The sequence below is a fragment of the Erythrolamprus reginae genome, chromosome 1 (genome assembly GCF_031021105.1).
Source record: "Erythrolamprus reginae isolate rEryReg1 chromosome 1, rEryReg1.hap1, whole genome shotgun sequence".
NCBI classification, from domain to species: domain Eukaryota; kingdom Metazoa; phylum Chordata; class Lepidosauria; order Squamata; family Dipsadidae; genus Erythrolamprus; species Erythrolamprus reginae.
Genome location: NC_091950.1, coordinates 285,153,559 through 285,168,663, shown reverse-complemented (window position 1 = coordinate 285,168,663; position 15,105 = coordinate 285,153,559). Strand labels below are relative to the sequence as shown.

General features: G+C 39.8%; 1 protein-coding gene across 1 annotated transcript; it reads right to left on the bottom strand.

Annotated features, from left to right (window-relative positions):
- Positions 1 to 7,351: 7,351 nt before the first annotated feature.
- HTR1E (5-hydroxytryptamine receptor 1E) lies at positions 7,352 to 8,785 on the bottom strand. Its single transcript, XM_070739144.1, has one exon. The coding sequence runs from the start codon at positions 8,660 to 8,662 to the stop codon at positions 7,568 to 7,570; it is 1,095 nt and encodes a 364-aa protein (XP_070595245.1). The 5' UTR covers positions 8,663 to 8,785; the 3' UTR covers positions 7,352 to 7,567.
- Positions 8,786 to 15,105: the final 6,320 nt, after the last annotated feature.

The following is a 15,105-nucleotide window of genomic DNA, read 5'->3' as shown; positions in this document are numbered from 1 at the left end:
AGTCATGGGCTTACCTAGGTACGCCCATGTTTCACCATCACTCCGCAGTCTGCATTGGCTGCTGATCAATTTCCGGTCACAATTCAAAGTGTTGGTTATGACCTTTAAAGCCCTTCATGGCATCGGACCAGAATATCTCCGAGACCGCCTCCTGCCGCACGAATCCCAGCGACTGATTAGGTCCCACAGAGTGGGCCTTCTACGGGTCCCGTCAACTAAACAATGCCGGTTGGCGGGTCCCAGGGGAAGAGCCTTCTCTGTGGCGGCGCCGGCTCTCTGGAACCAACTCCCCCCGGAGATTAGAACTGCCCCTACTCTTCCTGCCTTCCGAAAACTCCTTAAGACTCACCTTTGCCGTCAGGCATGGGGAAACTAAACATCTCCCCTGGGCATGTTAAGTTATACATGGTATGCTTGTGTGTGTGTTTGCTATTACATGGGGTTTTTCTTAAATCGTTAAATATTTTAATTAATTGGATTGTTGTGACTGTTTTTACTTGTTGTGAGCCGCCCCGAGTCTTCAGAGAGGGGCGGCATACAAGTCGAACAAATAAATAAATAAATAAATAAATAAATAAATAAATAAATAAATAAATAAATAAATAAATAAATAAATAAATAAATAAATAAATAAATAAATAAATAAATAAATAAATAAATAAAATATACAATGTAACAAATCTAGTATTAAAAGAAAGTACTGTATCTAAAAACCCGTCATTTAAAAAAAGCATACAACACTAACATGCCATACATAAAATCTATAAACCTGGGGGAGATGTTTTGATCTCTGGGGGGAGTAGATTCCAGAGGGCCAGGGCTGCCACAGAGAAGGCTCTTCCCCTGGGGCCCGCCAGACGACATTGTTTAGTTGACGGGACCCGGAGAAGGCCAACTCTGTGGGACCTTATTGGCTGCTGGGATTCTCCGGCAGAAGACGGTCCCGGAGATATTCTCGTCCGATGCCATGTAGGCTTTTTAGGACATTACCAACACTTTGAATTGTGACCGGAAACTGATTGGCAGCCAATGCAAGCTATGGAGTGTTGGAGAAACGTGGGCAAACCTAGGTAACCGCACAATAGCTCTCGCGGCTGCATTCTGCACGATCTGAAGTTTCTGAACACTTTTCAAAGGTAGCCCCATGTTCCCCTCATGTTCTTGTTAAAATTAACAGTAGAGAATCAACAAAAAATGAAGCATAACAGGGCAGCAATTATTGCTAACCTATTAGGTCACATAGCTTCCTGACCTAATGCTTGAAGGAAAAAGCACATTTTAAAGCCCTTACGAAGGCCATAAGAATCTTATTACATTCAGTCTCTTTTACTCTACAGGTACCACTGAATCTGAATGAATTGGGAGGCTGTGAAGTTGGCTTTTATTCATTTTTTTAAAAAAAATATAATTTGTCACCCAGACTAAACAATGAGTATACAGCAGGGGTGGGTTCCTTCCTTACCTGCCTATGTGCTGTGTGCACACCATCACATTTCACATGCTCTCTCGCTACGTACACATACGCATCCCCTCACGCAATTTTGCTTCTGCACAGGAAGCAAAAAAATCCCCAAAATCTCATGAAGGGATACTCACGCAATTCCAGTGATTTTTTTTCTTGCTTCTGTGCATGCGCAGGAAGCAAAAAAAAGAGGCCAAAAATGGTGCTGCATGATAGACCAGTGAAGACAGCAAATTGGCCAATCAGTGGGCCGGTACCGGAATGGTGCAGCCCACTGCACCAATAGGAATCCACGGCTGGTATGCAGTTATTGTTTACATATTACGTAGACACCACTCTATAAAGGCCATTATTCTTGGGTAATGGTGTTTTGGAGTTTTCTGAAATGCGTATTTTATAAAATACAAATTTTATTTTGTTTAGTTTGTTTAGTTAGAAATGGGTATAAAAATGGTTCCTGGGGAAATTTGGACCTGGTTGCACCACAATTTTTAGTCTTACCAAGAGACTGTGAAATCTAGTCCCGCCGTGGGCATGAAAGCTGGCTGGGTGACTTTAGGCCAGACACAGGCCACCTCACCTGACAGGCCTTTAGTTGTAAGGAAAATAGGAAAAAGGAGCACTGGTGCTGGGTGGTAGGAATCTGATTCCCAGAGGCCAACGAGCCCAGGAGCAATTCGCCAATGATCAATTCAGGTTGCTGATACCCGTTCTACACAAATGTCCACATGGAAGAGGACGCAGGTGGCGGGAGGGGGTAGGGGGTTAGCAATTTCCAGAACTAAGGGAGCCTGTTGCACCTAGCTGCAGGGCCTGTTGCAAGACACAACCATATTCTATTGGCTGTTGTCAAACTCCCATGGGGCCATGTAAGGGTTATAGCTGGCTCTACAGGCAAAGTACAAATGCTAGGTCAGTGATGGCCAACCTTTTTTCCCTTGGGTGCCGAAAGAGGATGCACATGTGCTATCGCGCATGAGCAAGTGCCCACACCCATAATTCAATCCCTGAGGAGAATGAAAACAGCTTCCCTGACCCTCGGAGGCCCTCTGGAGGCCAACGGCCTATTTCTCAACTTCTGGTAGGCCCAGTAGCTAAAAACGCCCCCCCAGCCTTTGGGTGAGACAAAAATCAGCTGGCCAGCAAACACATGCATATTGGAGCTGAGCTAGGGCAACGGCTTGCATGCCAGCAGATATGGCTCTGCGTGCCACCTATGCCATAGGTTCACCATCACTGTTCTAGGTGTTTGCCTTAGCTAAGTTTGGTTGAAGTTTAGATTGCTGACATGATCTGATGAAGAGCTTGTGTTCTGACAGTGTGTTGGGCAATTCCTGTTAAATCAGAGGCAGGAGGCTCGGAAAAAGGCTAATGGCTCTTTATTAGCATCCAGGAACAGTTGAAGTGACCAGCTCAATTGTTGGTTTTCGATCACCATCTAGTGGAGGAATACGTAACAGAATTTGCACGAATAAAATAGAAGCTGAGCAATAAATCAATGAGAGGGGGTGGAGGGAGGGAGAGGGAGAGAGACCGAGACAGAGGAATAAAAGCTAAGTGAAGAGAGGCAATCAGGCTAGTCCTTTGTTTATTAAAGATCAATGGCAGACTTGCAGAGAATATCAATGACAGGCTTTCTTGGAAAAAAATGACAAAACATCCTAGAAACATAACTTCTCAAATGCTATGCAGTGATTTATTTATTTATTTATGTATGTTTTTATTTATTTATTTATTTTGTCCAATACACAATGAGAGTTTTAGTGGGTGGGTGTATATATATGTATATATATGTATATATATATATGTATGTGTATAAATCTACGAAAACATATATATACACACACACACACACACACACACACACAGTAAAATACATGATGAACGTTATAGAGGAGATACTCATAGAAAAACATATCTATGAAAGAATAGAAAAGAAGATATAGTAATAGAACATATCAATGAAAGAATAGAAGAAGAGATATAGGAATAGAAGAAAGGAATAGGAGATATAGGAGAGCAATAGGACAGGGGACGGAAGGCACTCTAGTGCACTTGTATTCAACACCAGTGGGCCCCTGATCCTAAAAAGACTGCACTTAAGTTATCAGAAGCAAATGCAATGAAAGTGCATGAATTTTGCCCTACCTACATTATCTCAAATTTCTCCAATCTTAAGCTTTTGTGATGTTTTGAGCTACTAATCCTATTATCCTCAGACAAAATTGCCTATACATTTCTGGTCAGGCAGAGGAGATTGTAATCATGTGTACATGTATTTCCAAACAGGGTCAAGGGATGTGTGTGACACAATGTATATGATGTCATTTAAATACTCATTTGATAGGCACATCAGGCCCTGAGATGCAAGCATTCAATAGAGGGTATTAAGCTGACAGCATTTTCATATACATGTCATTATTTTTTTAGTCATCGGTCATTAGATGTGAAGGGTTTGCAACCAGGTCACGAAACCCAGCTGCTGTGGTCTAAAGGTGGAGCTCTTGCCTCACAATCAGAAAGTTGTGAGTTCAAGCCTAGGTAGAGGCAGATGTAGGGTTTCCTGCTTGGGCAGGGGGTTAGACTAGATCAGTGTCTCCCAACCTTGGCAACTTGAAGATATTTGGACTTCAACTCCCAGAATTCCCCAGCCAGCAAATGCTGGCTGGGGAATTCTGGGAGTTGAAGTCCAGATATCTTCAAGTTGCCAAGGTTGGGAAACACTGGACTAGATGACCTGCAAGGTCCCTTCCAACTCTGTTAATCTGTTTAATGGCTGGCGAGCACATGCATGTGCAGTCATATCCCCATTTGTGTGGTCGAAGTCAAAAAGGGAAGAATACTTCATGCCCATCCTCTTCTGCAGAAAGAAAATCAGGCCACAAACAAGCCATTGAACAGAACTCATACATTGCAATGTACCCATTTAAAGATTGCATTAATTACATAAACCATCACAACCGAAACATATTAATGTGGGACAGAAGAATACCTTGTGGATGGTTAACATGTTTTGTTTATTTTTCCTTAAATCCTTCCTGTGAAGATATTTTTAAAAACCTTCTACTTTAAAATTAGGTTTAACGACACTGGGGTACTCAATATCATATGCCTCAAATGACACACAATCCAGTTTTCTAAAATGAGTTTACATATTTTGGATATTAATGAGATTATTTCACTTGAGTCAATTCTTTGGAAACTAAATATTATGTTGTTCCTTCTGGATACTCAAAATCTGTATTGGCACATTTTTAATCGATCGTCTGAATAAGTTCTTCAAAATCATACTTGAATAGCTCTTGAAAATGTCACTTAGAATCAGTGGCTTTCTTTAGGTGAAATGGTCAGAAAGGAAGAAGCAACTTCACTTATTATTATCATCACTCCTAAAGAAACAGTGATGTTCTCAGTTTTAATTGGGCAATCTCAAATGATCTAGCAAAGAATAAATATGGTCTTCAATTTAATCATGTGCGGCCTTAAGCCTGATGCTAATTAGCAGTTTGGAAGGAGTAGTGATGCCAGAGAGCAAGATCAAAGATCATGTTGTTACTGAATATTACAGTTTACATAACAATTGCCGAAGCTTTCAGCACAGATGTGAAAGCTGTAAAGAACAATTAGCACAATTTCTGAACCTGCAGGGAATGTATGTCATAATGAATGAGAATAATATGTAGCCTTTTAATACTGTGTACCAACGTCTTGATTCTACAAGGATCTATGACTGTTTGTTCTAATGGTCAATTATAATGATTTTAAGTTCCTATAAATTGTCATAACTTTTAAAAGCATTTTGTAATCCCGTAAAAAAAACAAACCCGACCCAACTCTAACAGCACAGGGTCAATATTTATATATTCAGATTAAATACACTACATGTTTATTATAACCTCCTCTTATGTGGTGTCCTCCAGCTCCGATAGAGGTATAGTTCCAGAATGCCTTTGCTGCCATAAGTCAATAACTACCTATAATTGTTATTCAAAAAGATGAAATCTGATCTTCTGAAGACAAGGCTTCATTTGTGGGTAAAGATGCTCGTCGAGCTCAATGGATGTTCCTCTTTCAGTTTTCTACACAGTATTAAGTGTCTATATGTGGATTCACAAATAGTATGCAATACAGTGGTGAAATCTACTTACCTTCCCTACCGGTTTGGAAGCATGTGCTTTTTCACCCTCCACTCATGCACAGAAGGTTTCGCGCATACGCAGAGGGTTAAAAACAAAAAATGGCGACATCCGAGCAGGTGGGAGGAGCCTCGCATTGCTGCCACTACTGGTTCTCCGAACCACCAGCAACCACCACTATCGGTATGCTCGAACTGGGCTGAACCAGTAGCATTTCATCCCTGTTACAGTAGCCTGCTACTTTGTATTTACAAGGAGAAACAGTGAAGGGGAAATTTACCCAGTCTGGCCCAAAGTAACTAGAAAGCCATAGACCTAAGGAGGCGAGGTGAAGGAAGTATTAATTTCCCATTCTGAATAATGGCTATCATTACTGTATGTGTTGTTTGGTTTTTAAATATGATAGGGTTTTATATGCTTCTTTTTTAATATTAGATTTGTTCGCTATAATATTATTTTTATTATTGTTGTGAACCGCCCCGAGTCTTCGGAGAGGGTCGGCATACAAATCTAATATATTATTATTATTATTATTATTATTATTATTATTATTATTATTACTGAAATTAAAGGTAAGTCTCATCAATTAACAGGGGGAGTAAGTGAGTGGGTCAACATTGTCACAGATGAATGTCCACAATTCAATGGTCTATAGCAGTGATAGAAACATAGAAACATAGAAGATTGACGGTAGAAAAAGACCTCATGGTCCATCTAGTCTGCCCTTATACTATTTCCTGTATTTTATCTTAGGATGGATATATGTTTATCCCAGGCATGTTTAAATTCAGTTACTGTGGATTTAATAACCACGTCTACTGGAAGTTTGTTCCAAGGATCTACTACTCTTTCAGCAAAATAATATTTTCTCATGTTGCTTTTGATCTTTCCCCCAACTAACTTCAGATTGTGTCCCCTTATTCTTGTGTTCACTTTCCTATTAAAAACACTTCCCTCCTGAACCTTATTTAACCCTTTAACATATTTAAATGTTTCGATCATGTCCCCCCTTTCCCTTCTGTCCTCCAGACTATACAGATTGAGTTCAATAAGTCTTTCCTTATACGTTTCATGCTTAAGACCTTCCACCATTCTTGTAGCCCGTCTTTGGACCCGTTCAATTTTGTCAATATCTTTTTGTAGGTGAGGTCTCCAGAACTGAACACAGTATTCCAAATGTGGTCTCACCAGCGCTCTATACAGTGGGATCACAATCTCCCTCTTCCTGCTTGTTGTGTGAACAGTGAAGGTGAACCTATGGCACGGGTGCTACAGGTGGTACGTGGAGCCATATCTCGGAAAGTCCTCAGAGAGGGGCGGCATATAAATCCAATCAATCAATCAATAAATATCTGCTGGCACATAAGCCGTTGCCCTAGCTCAGTTCCAATGTGCATGTGTATGCTGGCCAGCTGATTTTTGGCTCACACAGAGGCTCTGGGAGGGCATTTTTGGCTTCCAGAGAGCCTCCAGGGGGACGGGGTGGGCATTGTTATCCTCCCCCAGCTCCAGGGAAGCCTTTGGAGCCTAGGAAGGGTGAAACACGAGCCTACTGGGCCCACCAGAAGGGAAACAGGCTGTTTCTGGCCTCCAGAGGGTGGGGGAAGGTGTTTTCGCCATCCCCAGGCATTGAATTATGGGTGTGGACACTCGTGCATGCTCTTTTAGCACCCGAGGAAAAGAATGGCTCTTTATTGTGTCTGTCTGGGCTTCAAAGGAAAATAAGAAGAGAGCAAATGTGCCTGTAATAAAGTGTATTTGAAACTCATAGAATAGAAACTCACATACTCATAATACAAGGAGGTAGAAACTGACAGATTTACAGGCAACAGAGAAAAGTTAAGCTGAAAGCTAAGCAAAATGGAAATGTCCTTTAAAAAAAAAAATAGAAAACAAGGTTTCTAGACGGAGTTGTTTGTTTCCACATAGTTAAGACCAGTAAAGTCAAACAACATTATGCAGAGTTGTTTTAAGAGTGTTCCCAACATTTAATGAGTTTTTTAAAGGCAAATTTAAAATCTTCGTTAAAACTCGTGTACAGCAGAGGATTGATAAGAGAATTCACGTAGCCAAGCCAGGTCAAAAAGTGAGCAACTTCTGGCGACACGGTGCTTAACCCAAGGCCCACAATGAGCTCCTTAATAAAAAATGGCAGCCAAGACAAAATGAATGCACCTAAAATGAGGCCAAGAATGCGTGCAGCCTTCCTCTCCCTTACGCTGGAAATCTGTTGGCGGTCTCCGATCAAGTCTGGGTCATTGTCAAAAGCAGGACTCCTCACCGAAAACTGGATTCTGTCAAATTCCGTGGTAGGATCGGACATGGATAAGTCTGAAATGCAAAACGTGTGTGTGAGTTTACAACTGGCAAACGAGTTCTGGCTATCGGTGCTCCGGCTGCTCAGGTGCCTGCTTGAGCCACGTTTTTGATACAGACTCTTTGCTGCATGGTAGATTCTGTAGTAGACAATCAGAATGAGGGCCAGCGGGATATAAAACGCTCCAAACGTGGAATATATGGTGTAAATGATATGACTGTGTTGGATTTGGCAGTCACTGGAGTTGCTGCTGTTCTGGTGGTTTCGCCAGAACAGTGGAGGCATTGAGATGAAAATCGAGATTGTCCATACCGTGCAGATCATAATACCAGCTCTTTTGGCAGTCCTTTTCCGGGCATATTCAATGGCATCTGTAATTGCCCAGTATCTATCCAAGGCGATGACGCAAAGATGGAGTATCGAACATGTGCAGCAAGTCATGTCTATGCTCAGCCACACCTCACAGAGGAAATACCCCAAGGTCCACCTGTCCATCACTATAAAGGCAATGCTCAAGGGCATCACTAGAATAGCAACAAGCAGATCTGTAAAGGCCAGTGAGCATATTAGGTAGTTGGCTGGCTGGTGGAGCTTCTTGGTCGTGCAGATTGCCGAAATAACAGAAGAATTCAGTAGCATGGTCAGCGTTGTAATTATGGAGAGAGACAAGGTAATTAGCAAATTTTCAGTGACAGTTTTAGATTTCGTAGCCACGTTGGCTTCTGGAGTAAAGTTAGTATGATTCATCTTCTGGGGCCTTCTGGGAGTCGGGGTTAAATTTTCTCCATTCCAAGATTACCACAAGTGCTCCAAATTTGAACCTTGACATCCGTACTTCTTCCCATGTCTTCCAGGTTGAAGCACTTTGTTAGCTTTCTGATTCCCTGGAAGATGAAATATAATTACTATTAATAATAGATCATCTGGTTTAATTTACTTTTACAATGTTAAAAGCTACTTCTGTTAAAAACAACATGTAACCCATGCACAAATTAAAGCAACATGCCAAACTTTAAAAAGTGAATTAATGCCAACTTCAAACAATATACCGAACAAGCTAAGCAATAAAGTTCTGATTAGTGATTCTCTGGAAAAGCTTGATGGGGCAAGAAAGATCTTTCAGGCATTATTTATTTTTATTTTATTTATTTATTTTGTCCAATACACAATGAGGGATTTAGTGGGTATATATCTATATGCACATAGTAAAATACATGATGAAGGTTAGAGAAGGGGATACTCATAGTAAAATATATCTAAGAAATAATAGAAAAGAAGGTATAGGAATAGAACATATCAATGAAAGAATAGAAGAAGAGATATAGGAATAGAAGAAAGGTATAGGAGATATAGGAGAGCAATAGGACAGGGGACAGAAGGCACTGTAGTGCACTTGTACTCGCTTAATTAATTCAAGTGATTGCCATTACAATTTCTATGGCCCACTATGTCATGATGTCACTGTGTTGTACTATAGATTCGGATAAAACTAAATATGATGTTAATAGACAAATGTTCCCTCATAGCGTTATGTAATACAGTAGTTGCATCCCAGATTTTGTTCTCCACAAGTCAAATAAACTGACCTTTCAGAATAGCCAAGATATTACAAACGTATTTATTCTTCCACTGGCTTCTTCAGAAGCAAATTGTTTAAGAAAATTACCGTATACTAATTCAGTTCAGTCGCTAACTCAAGATTCACACAAAAAAAGAGGGACAACAATCAAGTTATGGTAACTTTCACTGGGCTAATACATAATTTAATACATTGTGAAAGAATCCTGTCCTTCAAACAGTTGTTTATACTTTCCAATCTCAAATCTTTTTACTTACTTACTTACTTACTTACTTACTTACTTACTTACTTACTTACTTACTTACTTACTTACTTACTTACTGGATTTCTATGCTGCCCCTCTCTGAAGACTCGGGGCGGCTTACAACATATAAAAGACAGTAAGTTACAATGAAAATCAATCCAATTAAATTAAATATATATAACTATTAAAATTCCTAGCTACATTAAAACCAATTGCACCCATTTGTACAAGAATTATACAATAATTTGTTGGGCAGGGGCTAAGATCTAATCAACCCACGTTTGGTGACATAAATGAGTCTTTAGACTCTTACAAAAGGTGAGGAGGGTGGGGGCAGTACGAATCTCCAGGGGAAGCTGGTTCCAGAAGGTCAAGGCCCCCACAGAGAAGGTTCTTCCCCTAGGTCTCACCAAGTGACATTGTCTTGTTGATGGGATCTGGAGAAGGCCAACTCTGTGGGACATAACGGGTTGCTGGGATTCATGTGGCAGGAGGCGGTCCTGCAAGTAATCTGGTCCGATGCCATGTAGGGCTTTATAGGTCCTAACCAACACTTTGAATTGAGCCCAGAAACCAATTGGCAGCCAATGTAGACCACAGAATGTTGGAGAGACATGAGCATGCCTGTGCAGACCCATGACCACTCACACAGCTGTGTTCCGCACAATTTAGTTTCTGAACACTTAAACAATTATCTAGGTCTGTTTCCTTCCCATAGTCAATTGGATTGAGATGATGGCTATAGAAATTAAACAAATGAACAAACAAACAAATCTTAGACTTAAGTCACTTCAGCCTTGAACCTTAATACTGTAAGCAGCAATGTTTAAGACGTTGTCCATGAAACCATTGTTAAAAATCTATTGGTTTGGAATTGAAATTGAACCCTTTGTATCTGGAATGTGCTTCCTTTGGGGAAGAACTTATTACTTCATTGGGAGTGAATGAAGAAACAGCTCAAACTAGTGTTTTTTTTTACCAAATCCATCTATAAATCAACAATGATGGTGAGAATTAATTTCACTTCATAAGAATGGACATTATTTTAGCAACAGCACTTAGATTTATATACCGCTTTACAGCCCTCTCTTTACAACCCATTAATTATGGGTCCTCATTTTACCTTCCATAGAAGGCTGAGTCAACTTTGAGCCTGGTGAGATTTGAACTGCCAAATTGTAGGCAGCTGGCAGTCAGCAGAAGTAGCCTGCAGTACTCCACTCTAACCACTGCACCACGTGGCTCTTTTCAATGGGAAAAGATAAAATGGAATTTTAAAAAACCCGAATGGATAGTTCTTGATAAACGAAAGCAAATTATTATTTTCCTACTTACACATTTTCTACAAATGGTAACAATTTTGAGAAATAATTATGTTCTATATGAGGGGTGGGGAACTATGGCCCTTTTATGATCTGTGGATTTTAACTCCCAGAATTCCAACCATGCTGGCTCAGGAATTCTGGGAGTTGAAGTCCACAACTCATAGAAAGGTCATAGTGCCTTACCTCTGCTTTACATGATGTGACAACTCTATGATTTCACACCCTTCCCTGCAATATCTGAATTAATGAGACCAGGGTTGCAGGTCAAAGGCACAGATTATTAGCACTTCCAATAACAATCTGTAAATAAGGTAATGAGAATTTTTTTTGCATGTGTTACAATAATGTCAATTGGTATTGGTTAATGATTGTTCAATCATTCAGTTATTTCTGATTACTAATTAAGACCAATATAAATCATTTCATCAAAATAGCAGTTTCTTTTAAGTACAAATACTGCCTTCTTTCAAGGCTTTTTACACTGCCTTTAATTAAATGTTTAATCACATTTTTAAAATTCCCATCTCCCTTGGAAAGGGAGTCTGGCTGGCATATAATATTAAAAATATATAAAAAAAACCATATATAAAATTTAAAAAGAAGCAAGCGTTAAGCTTTGTGTTCATTGTTGGTGATTCCAGTGATTTTTTTTTTCATTTAGTATTTAATGATTTTTTTTTGGTTATGGCCTGTAGTATTCTGAACAATATTCTCCATCTCCTCAATTCAGAGGTATCAATTCCTTTTTGTTCAGCCTTAATGCAGTCCAGTTTCACAATCATTTCACATCTGGGGAAAATATACTGTATGTTTGTTGAAGGTGTGATATAGCTTCCACTTTTTGTCCAGATCTATAATAGTCTTTCTCCCAAGTAGCAGATGTGGAAATGTTATATTTCTTGCTGCTTCTGTTTACAAAAGAAAAGCTGCTTCTCATTTTACCTCATTTCACTTTACTTTACATTGCTGTGCTATTTATATCACTATAGTCACTTGTTGTCATATTTTATTTTAGAAAAATAACCCCTCACTCTCCATATTGTTTTTTCTTTCGTCTTGCTTTCTATCCTTAAATTTCTCCTTCTGCTTTCACCCTCTAATTCTAATAGATCTTCATTAATAGAGTCTTCGGAGAGGGGCGGCAAACAAATCTAATAAATAAAAATAATAACAATAATAATAATAACAACAACAACAACAACAATAACAACACTGGATCTTTCCCTTGCTATTTAAAACAAACTTCAGATAATTCCTCTCAGAACTCAGTTTAGATTAACTCATCTGACTACAAATATATCTATTTAAATATAGATTTAAATTTCTTCCTACTTACACTTACCGAAGCTAGTTTAAAGTGTGTTTAACTTTATAAGTTCTGTGAATAGTGGTTTCTAGTATCGATCAATTGAGAGCAATTTCCTCATCATTTTATTGATTGATTGATTGATTGTACTTATATGCCACCCAACTCCCAAAGAACTCTGGGCATCTTGCGTTGCCAGGCCTAGGGATGCCGCCATCTTTTTTCTTCATTTTTTCATACTTTTTGCTTTGTGCGCATATGCAGAAGCAAAACCTTGTGAGGGGACGCAAGCGGGCACGAGATTTCAGTGATTCTTTTCAGCAAAAAAATAGCTGAAATCTCTTTTGTGTGTGCATCTCCTCATGAGATTTCAGCATGTATAGACGAAAGCAAAAACATGCTGGGGCGCGCATACACGCCAGATAACTGAAGCTGCATGCACAGCGCACCAATAGCACCCGGTAATAGCAATCCACCCCTGCATGCATGCACATACATACATACACACTTAACAGCAGCGACTGTGAGAGAGATCTCGGAGTTTTGGTGGATAACCAACTAAATATGAGCCATATATGTGCAGCGGCGGCTAAAAAAGCCAACACAATTTAAGATGTATCAACGGGGATATACTCCAAGACTAAGGAGGTATTAATACCACTCTATAATGCTGTGGTCAGACCACACCTGGAGCACTACATTCAATTTTAGTCAACCCACTGCAAAAAAAGACATTGAAACTCTAGAAAAAGTACAGAAAAGAGCAACTAAGAGGTTGCTGGAACTGGGCGTGGATAATTTAGTAAAAAGGAGGGCCAGAGGGGACATAATAGCGGTATACAGATATTTGAGGGGTTGCCACAGAGAGGAGGGAGGGGTCACACTATTTTCCAGGGCACCAGAGGGCCAGACCAGGAGCAACGGATGGAAACTGACCAGGGAGATATTTAACCTGGAAATAAGGAAGAACTTTCTGATGGTGAGAGCGATCAACCAGTGGAACAGCCTGCCAGCAGAGGTGGTGAACCCCCCATCTCTTGACACATTCAAAAGAAAATTGGACTGCCATCTGGTTGGGGTGGTGTAGGGTTTCCTGCTTGAGCAGGGGGTTGGACTTGATGACCTGCAAGTAGTGATGGGCGAACCCAACGGTTTTCGGGTTCGGCAAGTTCGGCCGAATTTTACGCAAAATTCGGCTGAACCCGAAACGGACCTGAACTCAAATCCGAACAGGCAATCCCTCCCATGAAGAGATTCCGGGGGCGGAGCTTTGATGGCACCGGCAGGTTGCTAAGGATGCCAAGGTGATCACTTCCTGGATTCCATGGAATCCAGGCGTCCTTAGCAACCTGCCGGTGATGTCAAAGCTCCGAACACTGAACACGACCCCGAACTTTGTCTGAAGTTTGGAAAAATTTTGGGTTCGTGTTCGGCATATTGAACACCGCAAAATTTGGTACGGACCCGAATTGTGCGGGTTCAGTTCGCCCATCACTACCTGCAAGGTCTCTTCCAACTCTAATAATAAATAAATAATTAAATAAATATATTCAAAGATAAACAGGTAACTAAACTAGTTCTATTTTTTTAAAAAAATTGCTCTGAATATTTTCTATCATTTTTTTCATTTGGTTTAATGACAGACATTTGCTTTTAAAATGTCTTTCAAAGAAGAAAATGCCCAGGGCGATGCTCTTGTTGTCCCTGAAGGTTGAAAGGATCCAAATTAAATACAGAAGAGATTTTGCTTCTTTTTCATGTTGCTTCCTCCCAAAGCCCTGAAGCCACTCTGGCTTCCCACATTAATTCAATTATTTACAACATTTACATTTTTTATTTATTTATTGGATTTGTATGCCGCCCCTCTCCGTCGACTCGGGGCGGCTAACAACAGTGACAAAAACAGAATGTAAAAATCCAATACTAAAACAGCTAAAAACCCTTGTTATAAAACCAATCATACATACAAACATACCATGCATACATTGGTGGCCATCTAATGTTGAATTCTGGAGTTGCTCCCTCTCTGCAATTACAACAATATCTATGCTAAAGCAACATAATGTGATGTTAAATCTGTTAAATTGATTCCAAAAGAATTTCAATGGAATACCTCTTGAGGGAGCTCTTCTCCTGGGCTATATCAGATAAGGAAGGGTTGGTAGGCAGTGAGTAGCTTTACAATTGAAGAAAACAAAATACTATGAGAAGTACAGTTGTATTCTGTATACATGTTTGTATCCACACATAAACATTCATTCTTTGTTCTCCATGTCCTCTTGCCTTTTTGCCAAAAGATACTGTGCTCTACAGCATATTTATTCTTTTATTAATAGCTAACAAGAAAAAGGAAGCGGAGGGAAAAAAGATAAGAGAGCTGCAGAAAACAAGCCATCCATGGGCACTATTCAGAGCTGATAAAACAGGAATAAGCTAAAGAAAGGATTGCATGGCCAGTGTAAATGCAGAAAATTTTCTTTTTCCTTAGAAAGAAGTTGAAACTGTCAACAAAACTAAAATGCACAAGGCTGGAATAAAATGTGAATTAACATTTATTCTAAGAAACAGATGGATACTGGAAAAGCAGAGATTGTCGCAAAAAAGTCCTCCAGAATCTTACACCTCCATTTATTTATTTATCTATCTATCTATCTATCTATCTATCTATCTATCTATCTATCTATCTATCTATCTATCTATCTATCTACCTACCTACCTACCTACCTACCTACCTAT

Excerpts from the sequence above, each read along its gene's own strand:
- HTR1E (XM_070739144.1), bottom strand. The coding sequence starts at position 8,662 with ATGAATCATACTAACTTTACTCCAGAAGCCAACGTGGCTACGAAATCT.